The sequence below is a fragment of the Cololabis saira genome, chromosome 8 (assembly GCF_033807715.1).
Source record: "Cololabis saira isolate AMF1-May2022 chromosome 8, fColSai1.1, whole genome shotgun sequence".
In the NCBI taxonomy this organism is placed as follows: domain Eukaryota; kingdom Metazoa; phylum Chordata; class Actinopteri; order Beloniformes; family Belonidae; genus Cololabis; species Cololabis saira.
This window is the reverse complement of record NC_084594.1, coordinates 44,015,284-44,035,654: the sequence shown is the minus strand read 5'-3', so window position 1 is coordinate 44,035,654 and position 20,371 is coordinate 44,015,284. Positions and strand designations below refer to the sequence as shown.

At 46.0% G+C, this 20,371-nt stretch overlaps 1 protein-coding gene across 4 annotated transcripts in view; it reads left to right on the top strand.

Annotated features, from left to right (window-relative positions):
* Positions 1-18,870, top strand: part of ncoa3 (nuclear receptor coactivator 3) — a 57,656-nt gene extending 38,786 nt beyond the window's left edge. For 3 of the 4 annotated variants that reach the window (XM_061728056.1, XM_061728057.1, XM_061728055.1), the window contains 11 exons: positions 171-1,120; positions 1,206-1,329; positions 3,115-3,354; positions 4,817-5,038; positions 6,325-6,442; positions 6,535-6,706; positions 8,048-8,413; positions 8,528-8,926; positions 13,361-13,586; positions 15,544-15,739; positions 16,619-18,870. In XM_061728056.1, coding sequence (XP_061584040.1) covers positions 171-1,120; positions 1,206-1,329; positions 3,115-3,354; positions 4,817-5,038; positions 6,325-6,442; positions 6,535-6,706; positions 8,048-8,413; positions 8,528-8,926; positions 13,361-13,586; positions 15,544-15,739; positions 16,619-16,928 — 3,323 coding nt within the window. In that variant the 3' untranslated portion in view covers positions 16,929-18,870. The remainder of the gene's footprint in view (positions 1-170; positions 1,121-1,205; positions 1,330-3,114; positions 3,355-4,816; positions 5,039-6,324; positions 6,443-6,534; positions 6,707-8,047; positions 8,414-8,527; positions 8,927-13,360; positions 13,587-15,543; positions 15,740-16,618) is intronic. The other variant, XM_061728059.1, reaches the window with a different exon arrangement.
* The last annotated feature ends 1,501 nt before the right edge of the window (positions 18,871-20,371 follow it).

Genomic DNA, 20,371 nt, shown 5'->3' with positions numbered 1-20,371 from the left:
CTGCCATTGTTTGTTATGTTTATATTATTATGTTATATTATTATGTTATATTTGACGCAGAACCATAACTCAAGCTTAATTCCAGATGAATTAGAATTACTGGTAGATCAGCACCACTTCCATTGCTTCCGTACAACTGATTGATTGACTTCTTGGTTTGTGTTTTGCAGCTATGAACTCCCCCATGACCTCCACTCATGCTGGTAGCTCTGGAGGAGGAGGAGGAGGCGGAGGCAGCTTCTCCAGCAGCTCCCTGAGCGCTCTCCAAGCCATCAGTGAGGGAGTGGGCAACCCGCTGCCCTCGCCGCTCACCTCTCCTCTTCCTCACAAGCCTGATAGCTCCCCCAGCATCAACTCCACCAACCATTCTTCAGGCGGCCCCTGCAAGGCCGGCGTTCCTCCGTACTCTGACTCCAAGAGCCCCGGCGGAGAGCAGCAGCCCCAGCACACACACACCCCCACCGGGGACGGGCCTCTCGACAAGCCCGACAGCCAAGCCTGCCTCGGCGGCGGAGAACCCAACAGACGCGTCTCTGAGAAGTGCAACAAGAAACTTTTGCAGCTCCTCACCTCTCCTACAGATGAGCTGGTGCCAGCCAATCACACAGCAAGCTCCGGGCCCAGCTCCACCCCCGACCCTAAGGATGGAACCGCCGGCGTCACGAGTCCTTCCTCCTCCACCGGAGTGTCCTCTTCCACCAGCGGAGGCCACGGCGCCGTGTCCTCCAGCGGCGCCGGACATCTGTCCAGCCAGTCGCTGCAGGAGAAGCACAAGATCCTCCACAAACTCCTGCAGAACGGGAACACTCCGGACGAGGTGGCTCGGATCACGGCCGAGGCCACCGGGAAGAGCAGCCTGGATTCTGCCGCAGCGGAACCGGCACCCGCACCCGCCGGAGGAGCTAAGGGTGCAGAGTCCAAGAAAGAGCAGCACAGCCCTAAGAAAGAGAAGCCCCACGCCCTCCTTCACTATCTCCTCAACAAGGACGACTCTAAGGAAGGGGGGGATATGAAACCAAAGCTGGAGGATCTAGAGGGCAGAGGAGCCCAGGGGGCCGGGGTGACCAGCTCCGACCCACACTGCATGGACGGCAAGGTGAAGCTGGAGCCGTCTGACGAGGTAAAGCTGCTGCTCAGCACTGTTCTGATCAGTACACCCACACAAGCACTGTTGCTGACGATTCCTTCCCTCTTTTGTGCTTTAGACGGAGACCCTGGAGACCATTTTGGGAGTCCCCCGTAACAACGCCGGCTTCTACCCTGAACCGGACTCCAGAGCCGGGAAGGAAGTGGGAAACAAGCAGGGAGCTGTTTCTGACAGTTTGCATGGTGAGTCCGGTTCAGCAAGTGCATCATGTAAATGAAGTAAAGGCTTGATGTGCCACATACAGACATGTAGACGTACTTGTTTTAACAGCTCAGTGCACGCTCTAGTCGCTAGATTTATAGTTTTATTTGGATCCCCATTAGCTACAGCAAAACTGCAGCTATTCTTCCTGGGGTCCAACACATAATATACAGTACATTACAACAAAAGATGAAAAGGAAACCTAAAGAGGTAGCATTAAAAAAAGAAAGGAAAAACAGAAAATAAAGAAAAAATAAAAAGTAATTCCGTTTAAAATTTAGATATAAATAAAACAATACATATTAATACATTTTATAACATCAACAAATTCAAACAATGTAGAGTTATCATAGTTTGCACCAATAACCATTTTTAATAAATATTCATTTATATATATATATATATATATATATATATATATATATATATATATATATATATGTGTATGTATATGTACACATATACTATCTACATTATTTATATAATAATAATAATAAAACTTTATTTGTATAGCACACATCATACAAGAATTGTAGCTCAAAGTGCTTTACATCAATAATAAGGCAAGCAGCAAGTGCAGTTTAAATAAAGGGAAAGGTATAAAATAACAATCAACATCATATCAGATCCTAGCGTTCTAATAGGTTACTTAGTTACCATAATCTCATTGCAAACACACATTAAAAACATCAATCAACATCATATCAGATCCTAGTGTTCTAATAGGTTACTTGAATTATCATAATCTCATTACGGAGTATAAATAGTGACAGTTAAAAAAAATTTAAAGTTTAAAAATATAAAAGTTTAGAAAAAGTTAAACAGTAGTGCGTACAGTGCAGAGTAAGTTAAAAGTGCAAGTCGGTGCAGTAAGAACTGGAACAAGTATTTAGGGTATTTAATGATGAAGGTGGGTCAAGGTGGTGATGAAGGTGATGAGGGTGGGTCAATCAAATGCTTTGGTGTACAGATATGTTTTAAGCTGCCTTTTGAATATCTCTAAGGTGTTTGCTTCCCTGATATTTGAGGGTAGTGCATTCCACAGTTTTGGGGCATAGTTAACAAAGGCTGCATCACCAATCTTTTTATGACTACTTTTGCTGATCTCTAATAGACCTGCATCAGATGAGTGTTCTAGATGGTGTGTAGTTTGTTAGGGAGTTTGCAATGTAGCTTGGTCCTTGTCCATTTAGGGCTTTGTATGTGAGAAGGAGGGCCTTAAAATCAATTCTAAAAGTCACAGGTAGCCAATGTAGAGTAGCTAAGACTGGACTAATGTGTTCTCGCCTCTTGGTTTTGGTTAATAGTCTAGCTGCAGAGTTTTGAATAAGTTGGAGTCTTTCAGTGGTTTTCTTAGGGAGACCAGTGAAAAGTAATTAAATACGTTTTATATGCATCTATTCAAGAAGTTTTTTTACTAACAATTTGAATTATTTTATGTTAATAGTTTGCTTAAAGTGTTTGGGAAGTGGGTTCCATACAGACGTAGCTCTGTACATCACCGTTCTATTACCATAGTTTGTCTTTATTTTTGGCAGTGAAAAGTGACCTCTGAGAGCACGTCTTGTGCTGTAGCTAGGATTTTCTGAACTGTAACATCATTTGTTGTATAGAACTTGCAGGGTTTTTGATATGGACACATTTCTTAGTAATCTTTCTCTTACCATTAACAAGCTGAAATTTCTATGCATTTTAAATGCATTTGTTCTGAAATCAGGTATCAGTCATGAAAGCTGAACGTGTGAGGATGTGTGTGTGTGTTTTAGACGGGGAGAGGAGACTGTTCCCCCCAGGCCAGAGAGCAGCCTATCAGAGAGCCTTGTCCATGGACGCCAAGCCCATGGGTGGAGAGATGACGGTTGGAGGGGGACTGGCCATGAGACGGAACGTCCCGTGTCCCACGCTGGTCAAACAAGAGGTCCCCGAGGCTCCGGTCCGACCTGCAGCCGTCCCCAACGGCTTCCCCGGAGGCATGGGCGTGGGTCCACCCAGGGGACACCCAACAAGTAACTCCAGCACTCACTCACATGCTCATTCCTTTTCTTTTTTATGTATTTTTTTTTTTTTTTTTTTTAAGTTTTTTCCAACAATAAAGGAAGTAAAGAAAAAAATAAGCAACCAACGTTATTGAGCCAGGAAGTGAAGAAGCGGGGAGACTGTTTAAGTTTAAGACTATTTAACTATTCAAGTTGATCAAAAGTTTGTATTATTCTCCATTAGGGGTGTAACAATATATCGTGCCACAAAATTTCGCGATACAAAAACGTCACGAAACGTGTCGTGGAGGTGACAACCTGTATCGCGATATTGGGTTATTAATTTTAATCTATTGTGTTGACTAGAAACGCGCATCCGACCGCGACCGCTGCCGCAGCCGCGACCGCGCGGACCAAAATATTACTCCGCTCAGAAGAAAGTAGTCCCGTTTTGCGGTCCTGTTTTGAGCTCTGAACCTTTACTTATTTAAGTCTGGTGTAGAGTGAAGCCTTACCTTATTAAATTAAACCTTTTTGGGGTCGTGAGTAGGATAAACACGGGACAACTTCTGCGTGAGTTTGCGTGTACTTCAATGTCCGCTCAACAGCGTAGGATTTCAGAACATCAACACAGCACCTAGTGCCGTACTGTGGCGTATCACTCCGCCCAATCTAAAACAGACTAATCACTACAGATAAACTGACTAGTGTCATTATAGTCCCTGATTTACATCAGAATATAAAGAATATATTTATAAAATAATGAACCCTGAATTAACAAAATAACCTTCTTAACAAAAATAAATCTCCTCTTACACTTATAAGGTGAGCATGAATCAATCTTTTTTATGATGTAAAATTGTATGTATTTATTTACTTGTATTTATTTATTCAATTTTAGTTGTTAAATTTCTGTAAAAGAAAAAATTCAAATCATACATGAGAGAAACTATTCCGTTTGTGGCCAAATATTTGTACTTGTATGAAACTGAAGATCATAATGCAAACCTGACATTTACTTTTAGTTCAGTTTGTGGAAAATGGTTGGCCTGGCTTTCTCTTTAAAACTTAAACAGTTATAAATCATTACAAACTGTAACAATAGGGCAAACGCACAGCATTGTTTTGTATTATGTGTCTTTCAAATAAAAGTCAATTTTTTCCAGTCATATATTCCTCTATCAAGGTTGTTAAAAAATACTGCTATAGTATCGTATCGTTATCGTGACCTCAATATCGTGTATCGTACCGTATCGTGAGATTAGTGTATCGTTACACCCCTATTCTCCATACAGTACCATGCTGAAATGAAGGCTAGAGGGGCATTAATTTCATAGTAACTCATTACTTTTTTGGTTATCACTTTTAATGTACACCTGCCAGCCAATCAGAATTGAGTCTTCACACAGACCGTGGTATAATTAAAAGTCCAGGAGGTTTTTGGAGCTGTATCCTGTGACGACGTTACCAGCGTTGTTTTTCTGTTGTTCAGGAGGCGTGGGCCGAGGCCTGGGGGTCCACCAGCGCCCTCCCATGGCTGCTCCAGGGGACTGGGGCATGGCCAGATCCAGCAGCAGCGCCGGCAGCCCCGTGACTGGACCGGGACATCCAGGCATGGCCCGCTCCGGACAGATGGGAGTACCGATGATGAATCGCTCCATCAGTGCCCCTGACAACATCAGGTCCATGCTGCAGCAGCAGCTCATGGATATGGGTATGTAGTCCCTGTTTTATGGAGCCATATGACTACATTTCCATGCAGTCAATAACCCTTTTCTAACCGGAATATTAGCAATAACCCGGTTTTGTACGGCCATGTAAACACCAATAACCCCTTTGAATAACCGGAATTTGCTCCTATTCCGGTTTTTAAAAACCCGATAATGACCCCTGGGTTACTCCTTTTCTAACCCGAATATTTGGTCATGTACAGGACTGTCTCAGAAAATTAGAATATTGTGATTTTACAATTACAAAAACAAAAATGTCATACATTTTGGATTTATTACAAATCAACTGAAATATTACAAGCCTTTTATTATTTTAATATTGCTGATCATGGCTTACAGCTTAAGAAAACTCAAATATCCTATCTCAAAAAATTAGAATATTCTGGGAATCTTAATCTTAAACTGTAAGCCATAATCAGGAATATTAAAATAATAAAAGGCTTGCAATATTTCAGTTGATTTGTAATGAATCCAGAATGTATGACATTTTTGTTTTTTTTAATTGCATTACAGAAAATAAAGAAATTTATCACAATATTCAAATTTTCTGAGACAGTCCTGTATAGCCTAACGGGATATCCGAGCGAGATTTACAAAAAGGTGAGTGAAAAGTTGCGCGAAGCAGGATTTGTAGGAACGCCAGACCAGATCAAGCACCGCTGGAAGACGCTGAAAAAGGCGAACTACAGGGCCGAGAAACAAAACGGTACCAGCGGGTCCTACCCATCTACCTTCCCCCAATTCGACATAATGGATGAGATCCATGTTGTTGTTGTTGTTGTTGTTGTTGTTGTTGTTGTTTTAGATTTGAATACAAGAAGAAGAAGCGGAAATGACGGGAATTGCGTCATGACGTTCTCCGTGCGTCGCTGGTTTGATCCAGATATTCCAAATGATTAATCACAATGTATACAGGGATAACCCTGTTTGCTCACGCATGGAAACACATTATTCCCAATGTTTCAGTAACCGGAACATTGACCTTAACCCCAATTTTGACTGCATTTAAACATAGTCATTGTAGTGGGTTTGTGCTTTAATACAATTTGTATAAAGTATAATAATTTAAACAGTCTAATCCATAAATGTAATGTTTTAATGCCTTCAACACACATTGTTGAGATGAGATAAACGATATGTCTAAATGTGGCATATTTACATAGACCTAAGAGTTTTTGTTCACCGTCTCTTATTTCCCTAAATAAACTGAAACTGATTGATGGTTGGACGGATGTTTTCTAATAAGACATGAACTCCTCCACCGTTGTAGGCACCAATGAAGACAATATAAGCAGAAGCCAGTTTGGCGGCCACGGCCCCCCCCCTCAGTCCCCGTCCTGGACAGACTCCGGCATGGGGATGGACAGACCGCAGCGCACCATAAGCAGGTAACCCTCCGACTGACAGGCTGGTCTCCAGGGTTGGGGCTGCAGCCCTCTGTGCAGGAGATGAACTCTTTCTTGTCATTTTCTGGGACTAGAGAGCGGCTGGGGCACCCCCTGGAGGAGCTACTCGGGCCCCTGGCCAGCAGTGACGGCCCCAGTGATGAGAGGGCCCTTCTGGACCAGCTGGACTCTCTGCTCAACACGGCTGATGTCATTGCTCTGCAGGAGATCGATCGAGCGCTGGGCATCCCGGAAATAGCAGGCCAGGTAGGAGATAAGCTGGAGCTCACACCTTTACTGCCTGGACCTGTTGTTAGGCTTACATTTACAGGAATACTGTCAACATGAGGTGGCTTTTTGGCGCTTTTCCACTCGTACCTACTCTACTCGACTCAACTCGGCCTGGTTTCTGTTCCATTACAATTCAGCACCTGGAGCAGAAGTAGGAGGTTGGAGTGAAGCTGCTGTGACGTGGCACAGTACATCCAAGTGATTGGCGCGGCTTCGTGTCGCTCGAAATCCGGAGACTGCGTTGGGGGGGGGGGGGTGCTGATAAGAGGGGGGAGCCGGGAGGGGGTTGAGATGGGCGAGGTGTGGTTATCAGCAAGTGTGTGTGTGAGCGGTAAGTCCGTGAACTTTGCTCAGAGCTGCTCCTCAGCCAATGTCCTTAATGTTATCAGGCGGCTCGGTACAGTTCTGAAACAGGTCCACAGATGTTCCTGGGAGAGGGGAGGGTTAGTGGGGGCAGAGTCCCCACATTCCACCAGGGAGATTGTGACTGGAGCAATCGGCCAAACCGCTCTGTCAAGGCCAGATTATAGAATCCACAATTATATTGCAAAGAACAGACAGACTCAGTAATTTTCCGTCTGCCTTTAGTCTCTGGTTCATCAATGGCGACTCCAAACAGACGAATTTGTGATCAATTCCCGCCAAGCCGAGCTTCCAACTTCTCCAAGGTCTTCTCCATCTTGCCAATGAGCTCAAAGACCGCTGCCAGCCTGCGATTCTGTTTAAGAATCGCATCCAGCTTGCGGCTTTGCTCTCCCAGCGTTAAAGTCTGAGTGTTGGTCGCCGTGCTTATCCCCTCAGCCACGTCCGTCAGCTTGGAAAGGGCCAAAACAGCTGTCGACGACTTGCGCGTTTGTCGATAGACCAGGAATCCCCCCCCTCCAATTAGAAGAAATCCTGCTATGATGAATCCAATTATGAAGCATCTTCAACGTCCTCGACAGACAGGATCGCCAAACAACGGTTTCCAATGTTTCCAGGAATCCATTGTGTATCCAGCAAAAAATGTCCCATCGGGGCAAGAGGGCTCCCTTACCCCCTAACTTCTCGTCGCAAAAATTTGGTCAATTGTGCTGAGAGACCAGTTATTCAATTCCATGATTGTAGAATTTCGGAGGAGTGAAAAGGAGAGGCTCTGAAGACAAGACAGGACAAAAGCAGTAGCAGGGCAGATAGATAAGGGAGAGGAGCAGAAAAGCGTCCGCCTTCGCCGAGAGCTGGAAGAAGATCCATAACTCTCTGCCCGTTGGCTTGATCCAGCTTTGTAAGCAGCCTCAGGCAGCTGCTGGACTGATGTTTGTCTTCTTTGTTCACCAGCCCCAACGACCCGAAGGCCACCAGCATGGCCAGGATCCCCCATCAGAGGCTTTTCCGGGTCTGGACTCCTCCATGGGAATGGAGCAAAACCCCATGTATGGCCAGGGGTACCCGGGGCCCCCCGGGCCCCCGGGGCCTCCTTCCATGGGAATGCAGCCTGGTTATGCTGGCAGCAGCATGCAAGGCCAGTCCCCCGCAGGCTTCAACCCCATGATGAACCAGATGGGCCAGGCGGGGGGCTTCCCGGGCATGCCAGGGATCGGGGCCATGGGGAACCCCCGGGCGGGGAACATGGCTAGACCTCGCCTGATGACCAACAACAAGCCTCTACGAATGCAGCTGCAGCAGAGACTGCAAGGACAGCAGGTGATCACATGCAGACACTGAATGTCTCATCACGCTGCATTTAATCTGTTGCATTTACTCTGTAAAAGAAAGCAGACTGGAACAATAAACCGTCTCTCTCACTTCACCCCCTAGTTCATGAACCAGACGCGGCATGGTATCAAGATGGAAAATGCTCCCAGAGGAAACCCTGCCATGCGTCCGGGCATGCAGCCGGGCATGCAGCCGGGCATGCAGCCGGGCATGCAGCCGGGCATGCAGCCGGGCATGCAACCTGGCATGCAACCTGGCATGCAGCCTGGCATGCAGCCTGGCATGCAGCCTGGCATGCAGCCTGGCATGCAGCCGGGCATGCAGCCGGGCATGCAGCCGGGCATGCAGCCTGGCATGCAGCCGGGCATGCAGCCGGGCATGCAGCCTGGCATGCAGCCTGGCATGCAGCCTGGCATGCAGCCGGGCATGCAGCCGGGCATGCAGCCGGGCATGCAGCCGGGCATGCAGCCGGGCATGCAGCCTGGAGGAATGGCTGGACAGGTATGTAGCCCACTCTCATCATTCACTTATGTTATAACCTGGCTCCCGGACGAGCCCCCATTTTTTCATACCCTGGCCCATAGGCCATGACAAAAATGGAAAACAACACAGCGCAAATAAATAAATGCCATTTATTTTAAAGAAAAATACGGCAACGCAAAATAAATCAACTTGTGAGGTGTGGAGGTCAGCATCAGTAGGGTCAGTGTGTGTGAATGTGGAAAATGTGTGGTGCGTGTTGTTAAGAAAAATAGAATCAAAACCAAGCAAATGAATGGGGCTGGCAGGGAAGAGCGAGCCACACTGAAGGCAGTGAGGTTTTATAGACTGGAATGCTGGGCCCAGGTGTTCCAAATCAGTCCAATCAGCTCATCTCACATCAGACTCCTCAAAGACAAAAAGAGAGAAAGTTAGGCATTCCCACAATTAGACAGGGTCATCACACTTAGCACATTTAATAATATAACGAGTTGATCTCAACTTGGTATTCCCTGGAAAAGCTATGTAACTTTACAACTCAGTGGCACTTAAACACTCCCATCTTTAATCATTTTAGTCTACGAATTGGGGGTAGACCCATCCAATTCCCACAATGGAGAGATCGGGGAATTCATCTACGGTACTTAGTGATATCTATGATGAAAATGGCCTGCGCACATTTCAAGATATAAAGTTTAGTTTTAATTTACAGAACACATCTTTTTTTTTTCTACTTGCAAATTAGGGCTGCACTTAGGCGCAAGGTGTACCTAATGATGTAAAGTTATCTGAACATCCCCTGTATGAGCTAATAGACAAGTTAAAAACAAGGGGCATGGTCACAACTATATACAGTGCCCAGCATAAATGAGTACACCCCCTTTGAAAAGTAACATTTTATACAATATGTCATTGAAAACAAACAATATTTCCAAAATGTGCACAGGTTACGTTTAATACAGCATCTGTTGAACTTTTGACTTAAAACAAAGGTTAATAATATAACTCAGATGACATATTTTTCAATTTTAGTCAAATTAGTGTGGTGCAATAATGAGTACACCCCACTGTAGGTCTCTGAGCAAAGCTACATTTTAGGCTCCCAACGTGTAATTGAACAAGCATTCAACCACAGGTGAGTCTAATTAGTCATTACACAGGTGTTCATTAGGCAGGTGGCTACAAAAGGGGGTTACCTAAAGCAAACCACCCCTTCCCATTTCCTGCTGTCCGCAATGGCACCACATGGAAGAGAAATGACACCAGATCTGCGAAAGATAATCATTTCTTTACACCAGAAAGGTAAAGGCTACAAGAATATCAGCAAAACCTTACAAATTAGTAAGAATACAGTTGCAAAAGTAATTCAAAAATGTAAGAAAGATGGAACTGCAACCACTGCACAGAGACGTCCAGGTCGACCACGGAAGTTAACACCACGACAGGAGCGTCTTGTGATGAGAAGGGTTGAAGAAAACCGGCATGCAAGTTCCCTGCAATTATCTAGGGAAGTAGCAAGTGCAACTGGAGTGACTGTTTCTCGTGACACAATACGCCGTACAGTGCAGAGGAATGGCATGCATGGGTGTCGTCCTCGAAAGAAGCCTCTCCTAAAGCCCAGTCACAAGAAAGCCCGTCTAGAGTTTGCCAGGGCACATGCCGACAAAGGTGAGCGCTACTTGGACTCTATACTGTGGAGTGATGAGACCAAAATCAATCTTTTTGGAACCGATGGCTTCAACACTGTCTGGCGTCGCAAGGGTGAGGAATACAAAGAAAAGTGCATGGTGCCCACAGTGAAACATGGAGGGGGTAGTGTCCTTATGTGGGGCTGCATGAGTGCTGCTGGTGTTGGGGAGCTGCATTTCATTGATGGCATCATGAATTCAGAAATGTACTGCTCTATATTGAAAACTAAGATGCTTCCATCACTTCTTGCCCTTGGTCGTCGTGCCCTTTTCCAACACGACAATGATCCTAAGCACACATCTAAAGCCACTGCTGGCTTTCTGAAAAGGAACATAGTGAGAGTGATTCCGTGGCCAAGTATGTCACCTGATCTGAACCCAATTGAACATCTTTGGGGAATTCTAAAGAGACAGGTTGAGCATCACTCTCCATCCAACATCCAATCTCTGAAAGAGGTCATTGTAGAAGAATGGAAAAAGATTGATGTTGCCAAATGTCGCCAACTTGTACATTCCATGCCCAGGAGACTTGAAGCTGTCATTAAAAATAATGGAGGCCATACAAAGTACTAAATGTACTAAATTTAGTAGTTTTTGTTGTGGGGTGTACTCATTTTTGCACCACACTAATTTGACTAAAAAGGGAAAATATGGCATCTGAGTTATATTATTAACCTTTGTTTTAAGTCAAAAGTTCAACAGATGCTGTATTAAACGTATTGTTTGTTTTCAATGACATATTGTATAAAATGTTACTTTTCAAAGGGGGTGTACTCATTTATGCTGGGCACTGTATCAACATATTTTAAAAATGCCATATAAACCTTTAGCCCTAGATGCGATATGGAGAAGGGATCCAACTGACTGGGATCCAAATTTCAACTGGAATGATGTATTAACTAATATTATATCTGTAGCAATCTCGCTGCTACCGGGGTCGGCCGACAGGACAGAGGACACGGGGTTTAGAGGAGAAATTGTGACTCTTTTATTTCAGCCAGACACAGACTAGTATCAACCACTCAGTAGCTCTGTGTCCCCTCGAGCAGAGCCCTTTGCTGGTGCAGCCGCTGTTTTTATAGCCAGGCAGGGTGGAGAGATTGATTGGGCACAGGTGTGCCCAATCAGCCGAACCAGGCCTACCTGTGTGCTGGTCCCCGCAGACCCCGCCCAATCCTCCCCCCTGTCACACACCCACATCCTCCGACTCCGACCCTCGGAGCGGGAGAGGAGGCCAGGGACCCCCATCTGAGCCCCCCGGGCCTGAGGCCACCGGGTCTTCCAGGTCGGGCCGACCGGCGAGACTGTTCTGGGGGCCGCCCTCTGGGCCGGGCCGACCGGCGAGACTGTTCTGGGGGCCGCCCTCTGGGCCGGGCCAACCGGCGAGACTGTTCTGGGGGTCGCCCTCTGGGCCGGGCCGACCAGCGAGACTGTTCTGGGGGCCGCCCTCTGGGCCGGGCCGACCGGCGAGACTGTTCTGGGGGCCGCCCTCTGGGCCGGGCCAACCGGCGAGACTGTTCTGGGGGTCGCCCTCTGGGCCGGGCCGACCAGCGAGACTGTTCTGGGGGCCGCCCTCTGGGCCGGGCCAACCGGCGAGACTGTTCTGGGGGTCGCCCTCTGGGCCGGGCCGACCAGCGAGACTGTTCTGGGGGCCGCCCTCTGGGCCGGGCCGACCGGCGAGACTGTTCTGGGGGCCGCCCTCTGAGCCGGGCCGACCGGCGAGACTGTTCTGGGGGCCGGGCCGACCGGCGAGACTGTTCTGGGGGCCGCCCTCTGGGCCGGGCTGACCGGCGAGAGGGCGGTTCTCGGGACTGGGCCTCGGGGCAGACGGAATCCGCGGCGCTGGCCCAGGTGCACCCAGGACCACGCCCTTCCCGACGCAGCACTGCTCCAGCAGCTGGTCCGCCTCCGGAGCCGGCGCGTCCAGGGCTGATTGGGCACCAGGCCCCACCTGTGTGCTGCTCCCCGCAGCCCACGCCCAGTCCTCCACCCTGCCACAATATCATCTTCCAGAAACCCAGATCATCAGCTTATTCATTATCAATTTGTACACAGAACTTATTTAACAGATTCAAGCTTTACCATATGAAGATCCTGGTTAGCTGTTTATGTACATGATGCTCTCAGAATAAACCAGGAACCTTCATCTGGTCTGGGAATGACAACCTTTTGCAAACTTCTGGCAACAGGTTGCAACTGCATTATCCTCCATAACAGTACAGAATATTCCAGTAAACCCTTAAACACTTATTTTAAATAATTTATCCCAATTAATGCTTCACTATGTCAAAAACGGATTTTGCTTGCTGGCCTAACAGACTTTTCTTGATATTATCTATCTGGAAATATCTACAGCCCGAATCCAGAATGCGAAATATTTTATTTTGGCATATGCCATATGCAGCAGATCCAATTAAAGCCAAACTTGAAAGATAGACTACCTTGTTGCAGCTATCCTTGTCCAGTTTTTGATATTATTATGTTTTGCCTTTGTTTTATTTTGTCCTTTTTTTTATTGTTGTATTATCTTTATTTTCCTTATTAATTATTAATTGTTTTCATCAAATGCTTAGGTCCGAGGGGTGGGTTTGGAAGGGGATGAAAATATGTGTATAATGTTTCTTTGACATCACTGTGGATGCCACTAATTAAACTAATTAACACTAATTAAAAAAAAGAAATATAAATAAAAACATTTGATCACAAAAAGAAATAATATAAGGAGTTGCAGACATGTCCTTAACCGTAAGATTGTGTTTGTCCACAGACTAGTTTCTTAAATTCCCAGATGATGGCGCAGCGCAGTAGGGAGATGATCACCATCCAGATGAAGAGGCAGAGGATGATGATGCTGATGCAGCAGCAGAGTCAGGCAGCAGCAGCAGCAGGAAGCTTCAGTCCCCCCCCTAACGTCACCGCACCAGCAGGCATGGACAGCCCCATGGGTGCCTCCCCCATGGCTCAGCCCGGACAGCAAGCTTTCAGCTATGGAGGTAAGTATTTGGAGTTAACTGAGACGAATCCGGGTGATCAGTGTTCCACATAGGCCTGTGTTGAAAAAAATCGATTTTCTGATTCTAAATCGATTCTCATATTAATTCCTAAAAATCGATTCGTATGTCTAAAGATCGATTTTTATTTTTTTTTCATCATTACATTACAACCTTTGGTATTTTTTTGTTTATGCCCAAAAAAGGAATGTTTTGTTGGACACGAGAATAACTAGTGCCATGTTTTTGCCTTTAAATACAGGACCGTCTCAGAAAATTAGAATATTGTGATTTTCTGTAATGCAATTACAAAAACAAAAATGTCATACATTCTGGATTCATTACAAATCAACTGAAATATTGCAAGCCTTTTATGATTTTAATATTGCTGATCATGGCTTACAGCTTAAGAAAACTCAAATATCCTATCTCAAAAAATTTGAATATTCTGTACAGTACATCCAAGTGATCGCTGTCTGGTGCTCGAAACTCGGAGACTGTTGGGGGGGGGGGGGCTGATAAGAGGGAGGAGCCGAGGAAGGCGTTGAATTGAGGGAGGTGTGTGTGTTTATCAGTAAGTGTCTGTCTGTGAAGGGATGAGTCCGTCCGTGAACCTTCGCCCACAGCTGCTCTCAGCCAAATGTCCTTGATGTTATCAGGCCGCTTGGTACAGTTCTGAAACAGGGATCCACAGGTGTTCGTGGGAGAGGGGGAGGGTTAGTAGTGGGGGCAGAGTCACCTTTTTACATTCCACCAGGAAGATTGTGACCGGAGCGATCGGCCAAGACCGCTCTGTCAAGGCCAGATTATAGAATCAACAATTATATTGAAAACAGGCAGCCCAGTAATTTTCCGTCTGCCTTTAGTCTCTGGTTCATCAATGGCGACTCCAATCAGACGAATTTGTGATCACTTCCCGCCAAGCCGAGCTTCCAACTTCTCCAAGGTCTGCTCCATCTTGCCAATTAGCTCAATGACTGCCGCCAGCCTGCGATTCTGTTCGAGAACCGCATCCAGCTTACGGCCTTGCTCCCCCAACGTTAAAGTCAGAGCGTTGATCGCCTTGCTTGTCCCTTCAGCCACGTCCGGCAGCTCTGAAAGAGCCAAAACAGCTGTCGACGTCTTACGCGTTTGTCGGTAGACAAGTAATCCCCCTCCTCCTATCAGGAGGATGATCAGGAGAAATCCTGCTATCATAAATCCAATTATGAAGGCATATTCAACATCCTCGACAGACAGAATCTTGAGACACAAAGGCTTCCAGTATTTGTAGGAATCCATTGTGTATCCAGAAAAAAATGTCCCATCGGGGCAAGAGGGCTCCCTTACCGTCTTCTGGTTGCAAAAATTTGGTAAATTGTGCTGAGAGACCAGTTAATCAATTCCATGATTGTAGAGTTTCGGAGGAGTAAAAAAGAAGAGACTCTGAAGACGAGACAAACAAAAGCAGTAGCAGGGCAGGCGGATAAGGGAGAGAGCAGAAAAGCGTCCGGCTTCGTCGAGAGCCGGAAGAAGAAAGTATGTCTTGGGGTTACATTTGCATAAAATGCTAAAACCAAATTCTCAAAAATTAAAAACTGATGTAGACTGAAAATGTAAAAAAATAAAAACAGAATGTGGGAAAAAAATAAAAAAATAAAAATTTGCTGCCCTGGATCTGTTTGATAATTCAGACCCACACGATGTTTCTGAAAGCAGTTCTATCAGCATTCCTGGAGGTGATTGGTCCTTACAGCATCATTAGCTGCCAATACTTGCTGTTGAATCTCAATATAATACTAGTATTCACATGTTGCATAATTACAGTCATATAATTCAGGCAACAGCTCAAAGCATAGTTTAATAACACTAACCCAAATCAATATTAGAATCGAATCAAATCAAATCTTGGCATTTGAATGCATCCCCAGCCCTAGTTCCACCATCCTGACCGTTGTCTCTCTGTTGTTCCCTGAACCAGCAGGGATGAGCCAGCAGGGGGAGTCCACCTTCATGCCTACTGGCAGCAGGTCACCCGGACACATGATGCCAGGACGTATGGGAGCTCCTCCACAGAGCGCCATGGTGTCAGGGATGCAGGGGAATCCCCAGGGGGGGCACATGTACCCGTCTGGAGACATGAAAGGCTGGCCGCAGGGTGGCATGCCACGGAACAAGTAAGAATCATCACTTATTTTCCTGCTGGTTTGTTGTTTCATGACTGTTTTAGGGCTAGTCCCAATACACCCCCTACTTTCTTCCTCCACTAGCCCTACTTTCTACCACTAGCCCTCCCTCACTACCACTACCCCTAAAAAAGAAGCCACAGATTTTAGGGCACTTCCCAGGGGCCTGTGGGAGAAACTTGCAGCTCTGTGGAGAATTACCGCTGGCTGAAATAAATCATTTAGGAAGATAAATGTTGGTTTAATAGATGAAATCTAACAGTTGTAGCTACGCCTGTTAAGAAATTTACTCCGGAGCTGATTTATTGGTCCGCGTTAAATCGACGCAGAGCCTACGGCGTAGGGTACGGCGCGTGTCGCCGCGTAACCTACGCCGTAGGCTCTGCGTTGGTGTAACGCAGAACCATAAATCAGCCTTTATTCTGGCGAGGTTTGAAAAACTCTTGGCAACAACGGGCAAGCGAGTGATTATGTACATTCACTGAGTGAATAGTATGAAGGTAAAATATATATTTCTTTCTAGAAATGTAATCAAAACGCATTTTTATGCAGAAACTAACTCAAAATATTGATTTCAGTCCGCAAATGACGACGAAAAGCATTCTGGGAAATTTTTCTGGCCCTAGATCAACTAGTGAGCATCGGAAAACCCTCGATCTGTAGGGACAGATTCATAGCACTACACTAGTTTTCTTCACTACCACTAGGTGGAAAGAGGAATTGGGACACCACTACCCTCACGGGAAAATTGAGGGGTAGTGCTGAAAACTAGGGGTAGGGGGGGGATTGGGACTGGGCCTTAGTGTCTTACCTCCATAAGAATGTCTGTTTTTTTAAAGCTTAACTTCTTTTCTGCTTGTGCTTTTCCAGCCCGTACCCCCAGCAGCAGTTCCCCCAGCAGGCCAGCCAGGGCCAGTTCAGGCCTATGATGATGAACAACTCCATGGCTGGACCTGGACCCGGCAGCGGCTCTGCTGCTGGACAGATGGCCCAGATGCAAGGACAGATGCAAGGACAGATGCAAGGACAGATGCAAGGACAGATGCAAGGACAGATGCAAGGACAGATGCAAGGACAGATGCAAGGACAGATGCAAGGACAGATGCAAGGACAGATGCAAGGACAGATGCAAGGACAGATGGGCATGAACCCTATGGGAATGGGCCGAATGCCGATGTGACCCGTTCAGGTAGATCCCACCTGGACCCGTGAGCCTGGACTTTTGGAACCTCGCCTAAAGACGTGATAGATGTCCAGCTTGTTCCTTGTTCTGGTTTCAGACGCATTGACCTGCAGCTGACGTCAGAATCTGGAAGAGCGGGCTGGACCAGGACAGGACAGGAGCCACACACACACACACACACACACACACACACACACACACACACCGGACGGACACAGGCGGAGCTCCCCAGAAACAGACTGTGACACAGAACACTCAGTACAATGTACTGGCTGCAGTAGAGGAGGAGGACCCCAAAGACTCAGCCATGCTCGGCTTCACCCGAACCTGAGCACGCAACTCAAAAACACAGCTCTGTGTGCATGTGTGTGTGAGTGTGTGGGTGTGTTTGTGTGTGTGTGCGGGCCTGCATGTGTCTGTTCAGGTAACTGACCTAGCGCTGTCAGCAGTATTCAGCATCAGTCGGGTCTGGGGACGACGGTACAACTGGCTGTGGCTGCACTTTACCAGGAGGTTTCTGTGTCGGTGGGGTTGATGCAATATGTTTTCATCGTTACAGCCTTACTAGAGATTCAATGCCTTCACGACGACGGGTTTATTTGAGTTTTTTTGTATCTTTGAATGCGCCTCATTCGTACATCATGGAAAGCTATAAGCACACAGTTTACTGGGTTTATGCAGATTGGAGCAATAATTCCTGTCACGGAGCGCCATCGTCCCTGTTGTGAGCAAACAGACGGTACTGCAGTATTACATGTCTCAAATGTCCTCTGTGAACATGAAGTGTAAATATTCAGAATATATCAGACGTGCTTTTTAAAGGCCCATTCTTGCACAAAGTATTTTTGTGTCCATAGGTCAAAACTGATGTGATTGATTTTTATTTTTTATTTTTTTTCCCCTTATTATGTTGGCACATTTAGGCCGTTGTTTTCCCAAAAAGTGGTGCATTTCATGTTTTTAGCAAAGCACCTTTTACTGGGGATGAGTTTCATAGGAAGGGGGTGGAAGTGAGCTGAGGAAAAGCCAAGCGTAAACAGCTGATAGTGGAGCGGAGCTGAGACTCGGACCGGAGGACGCCCAGCTCTCTTCCTGCAGTTCTCCTCCACCCTCCAGCTGGAAACGCTGTTTTTATTCACATCTTGTTGTTTTGACTGTTAACTATTCGCTGAATCTACCTTGTCAACATGCGCAATCCAAAGATATTTTTCCATATCTGTGTATATTTTCGGAGGTTTTCTTGGTGTATATTTTTTAATGGAATGTGTTATCTATTATTCTGATGGTAAATGGGTACATATCATGGCTGCGTACAAGCCGGAGCCACGGAGGAAGCTGGGGGGGGACCCCACACTCTGCCCCTGCAAGGAAAAAAATCCAATAAATAGATCTTGCTGTGATCAAGAAATAACAACAGAATGAAATGGACATTAAAAGATATCCACGTCTCATCTGTTTTTCAGGAAGCCACTTCAGTTTATGTCCAGATGTTGTTACTTGGTGAAAAAGTAACTTTTTAGAGTTGAATGAAGTGCAAAACAGACAAAAAGTTATTTTGTTTTTCCTTTGGTTTAACGTAAGATAAGCTGTCATTTTACAAGATGTAAATTACAGATTTTTTTTCTGTTGTTGATATTGATGTAAATACAAATTTATATTTAAAAACTTTTGACTCCGGCTCCAATGACATTGTGACTGCGCAGTGATACGTCCGTGATGAAATCCTGGAGAAATTAGTTGGGGAGTGGGGGGTTGGAGAGGATGGTTGATGTTCCTAGGACTGTTCTGGACCTGCTGGACCCGCTCTGGCAGCTCCGGCTGCTCCGGGTGAAACTGGAACCACCGCTGCCTTCTCTTTCCACAGCTTTTCCCTGACCTTCATCCCTAGCTACTCTCCCAGCTTCTCGTCCTCCTCCTGCCCGATGTCCATGTCCCTTGGGATTGCTGCGTCCAGGCCCGCCGATAGGGGGGGACAAACGGGTCTGTTGTCCCTTGCCCAGGGTAGGGGGGGGGGGGGGCCCAGAACTGAACAAATTTTTTTTTTTTTTTTTTATTCTCATTAAATTATGGAATCATGTTTCAAAATATGCCTATTTGTGGAAAAAAATATGTAGTATTTGAGTTACATAAAAGCTTATTTGTTTTCTTCCTAATTGTCCTTGTGGTCAAGAACCCCCAACACAAAAATGGTTTGGCCGCTGATCAAAATTTGATGTTATCATTTAATTCAACCATTAGAATGGTCAAAATGTCCGGTCAGCACAAGTCCGGTGCTCAGAAGAGAAAAGAGAAGAAGAGAAGAAGAAAATAGAGGCCTCAGAGATTCTCTACACAAATATTTAAAAAAGGTGGTGACGGTGAAGCTGGAATTAATAAAGTCAGCGTAGAGCAAGGTAAGAAACAGCGCAGCCAACGTTTACCAACCTTGTAACTTAACCTAACTGGCTAGCTCTAATGTTAACGTCCATTAGCTTGTATAAAAACCTGAAGAGCAGAGGGAGAGGAGAGGAAGAGGGAGAAGGACAGATCCGGGCGCAGGGGGGCCCATCTTAGATTATTTTGTCCGGGGCCCCGGCAAGACTGTCAGCTGGCCTGGCTGCGTCCATCACTACTGCTCTCTGCTGGAGTTGCTTGGCGGGTTTTTCTCCACGGTTCCGAGGAAGCATAGAGGAAGAATAAAAAGCTTGGAGGACCTGGAAATAATTAAAAGAACAGATGGCAGGAAACATAAGAATTGTAAGCTTTTCAAAGTTGTAGTGGCTAAGTTTGTTTTTCTTCCGGTAGTTTAACTTCCGGCCCCCCCCCCCTATCCAATCAGAACCTTCTCAACCCCCAGACCTGTAGAGGAATTGGATAAAGCCGATCAAACGTGTTTTCCATGTAAACCTCAATTCGGAATTACTATTTCCATGTAAACTCGAAGGAAAAAAAAGTTTAATTGGGAATTATGTAATTCGGAGTAATTAATTCCGAATTAAAAAACACCATGTAACCGTGGCCAGTGTGTTTGAAGGGTGAGTAGCATTGTAGTCCAAGGTGTGAGAGGAGTAAAGCAGGGGGCTGAGGACGCAGCCCTGGGGTGCCCCGGTGTTGAGAGCCAGACTAGAAAAGAGTTTATGGCTGGCCGGATAAAAGGTCCCTGAGCTGATGAGACCAAGGTTGGGCAGGTTGTTCACTAGAAGATTGCAGACTATTGTGTTAAATGCAGAGCTATAAGTATTCTGGCGTATGTTCTAGGGTTGCCACCCGTCCCGTAAAATACGGAATTGTCCTTTATTTGAGAAAAAAATGTTGTGTCCCTTATTGAACTAATAAGGGACGCGATTTGTCCCGTATTTTCATTAACGACCCATACACACGTCTGTCACACAACACTATACCTCCAGGTAGGAATTGGGAATTAAAAGTTGCGTTCCGTATTGAACCAATACGGACATATA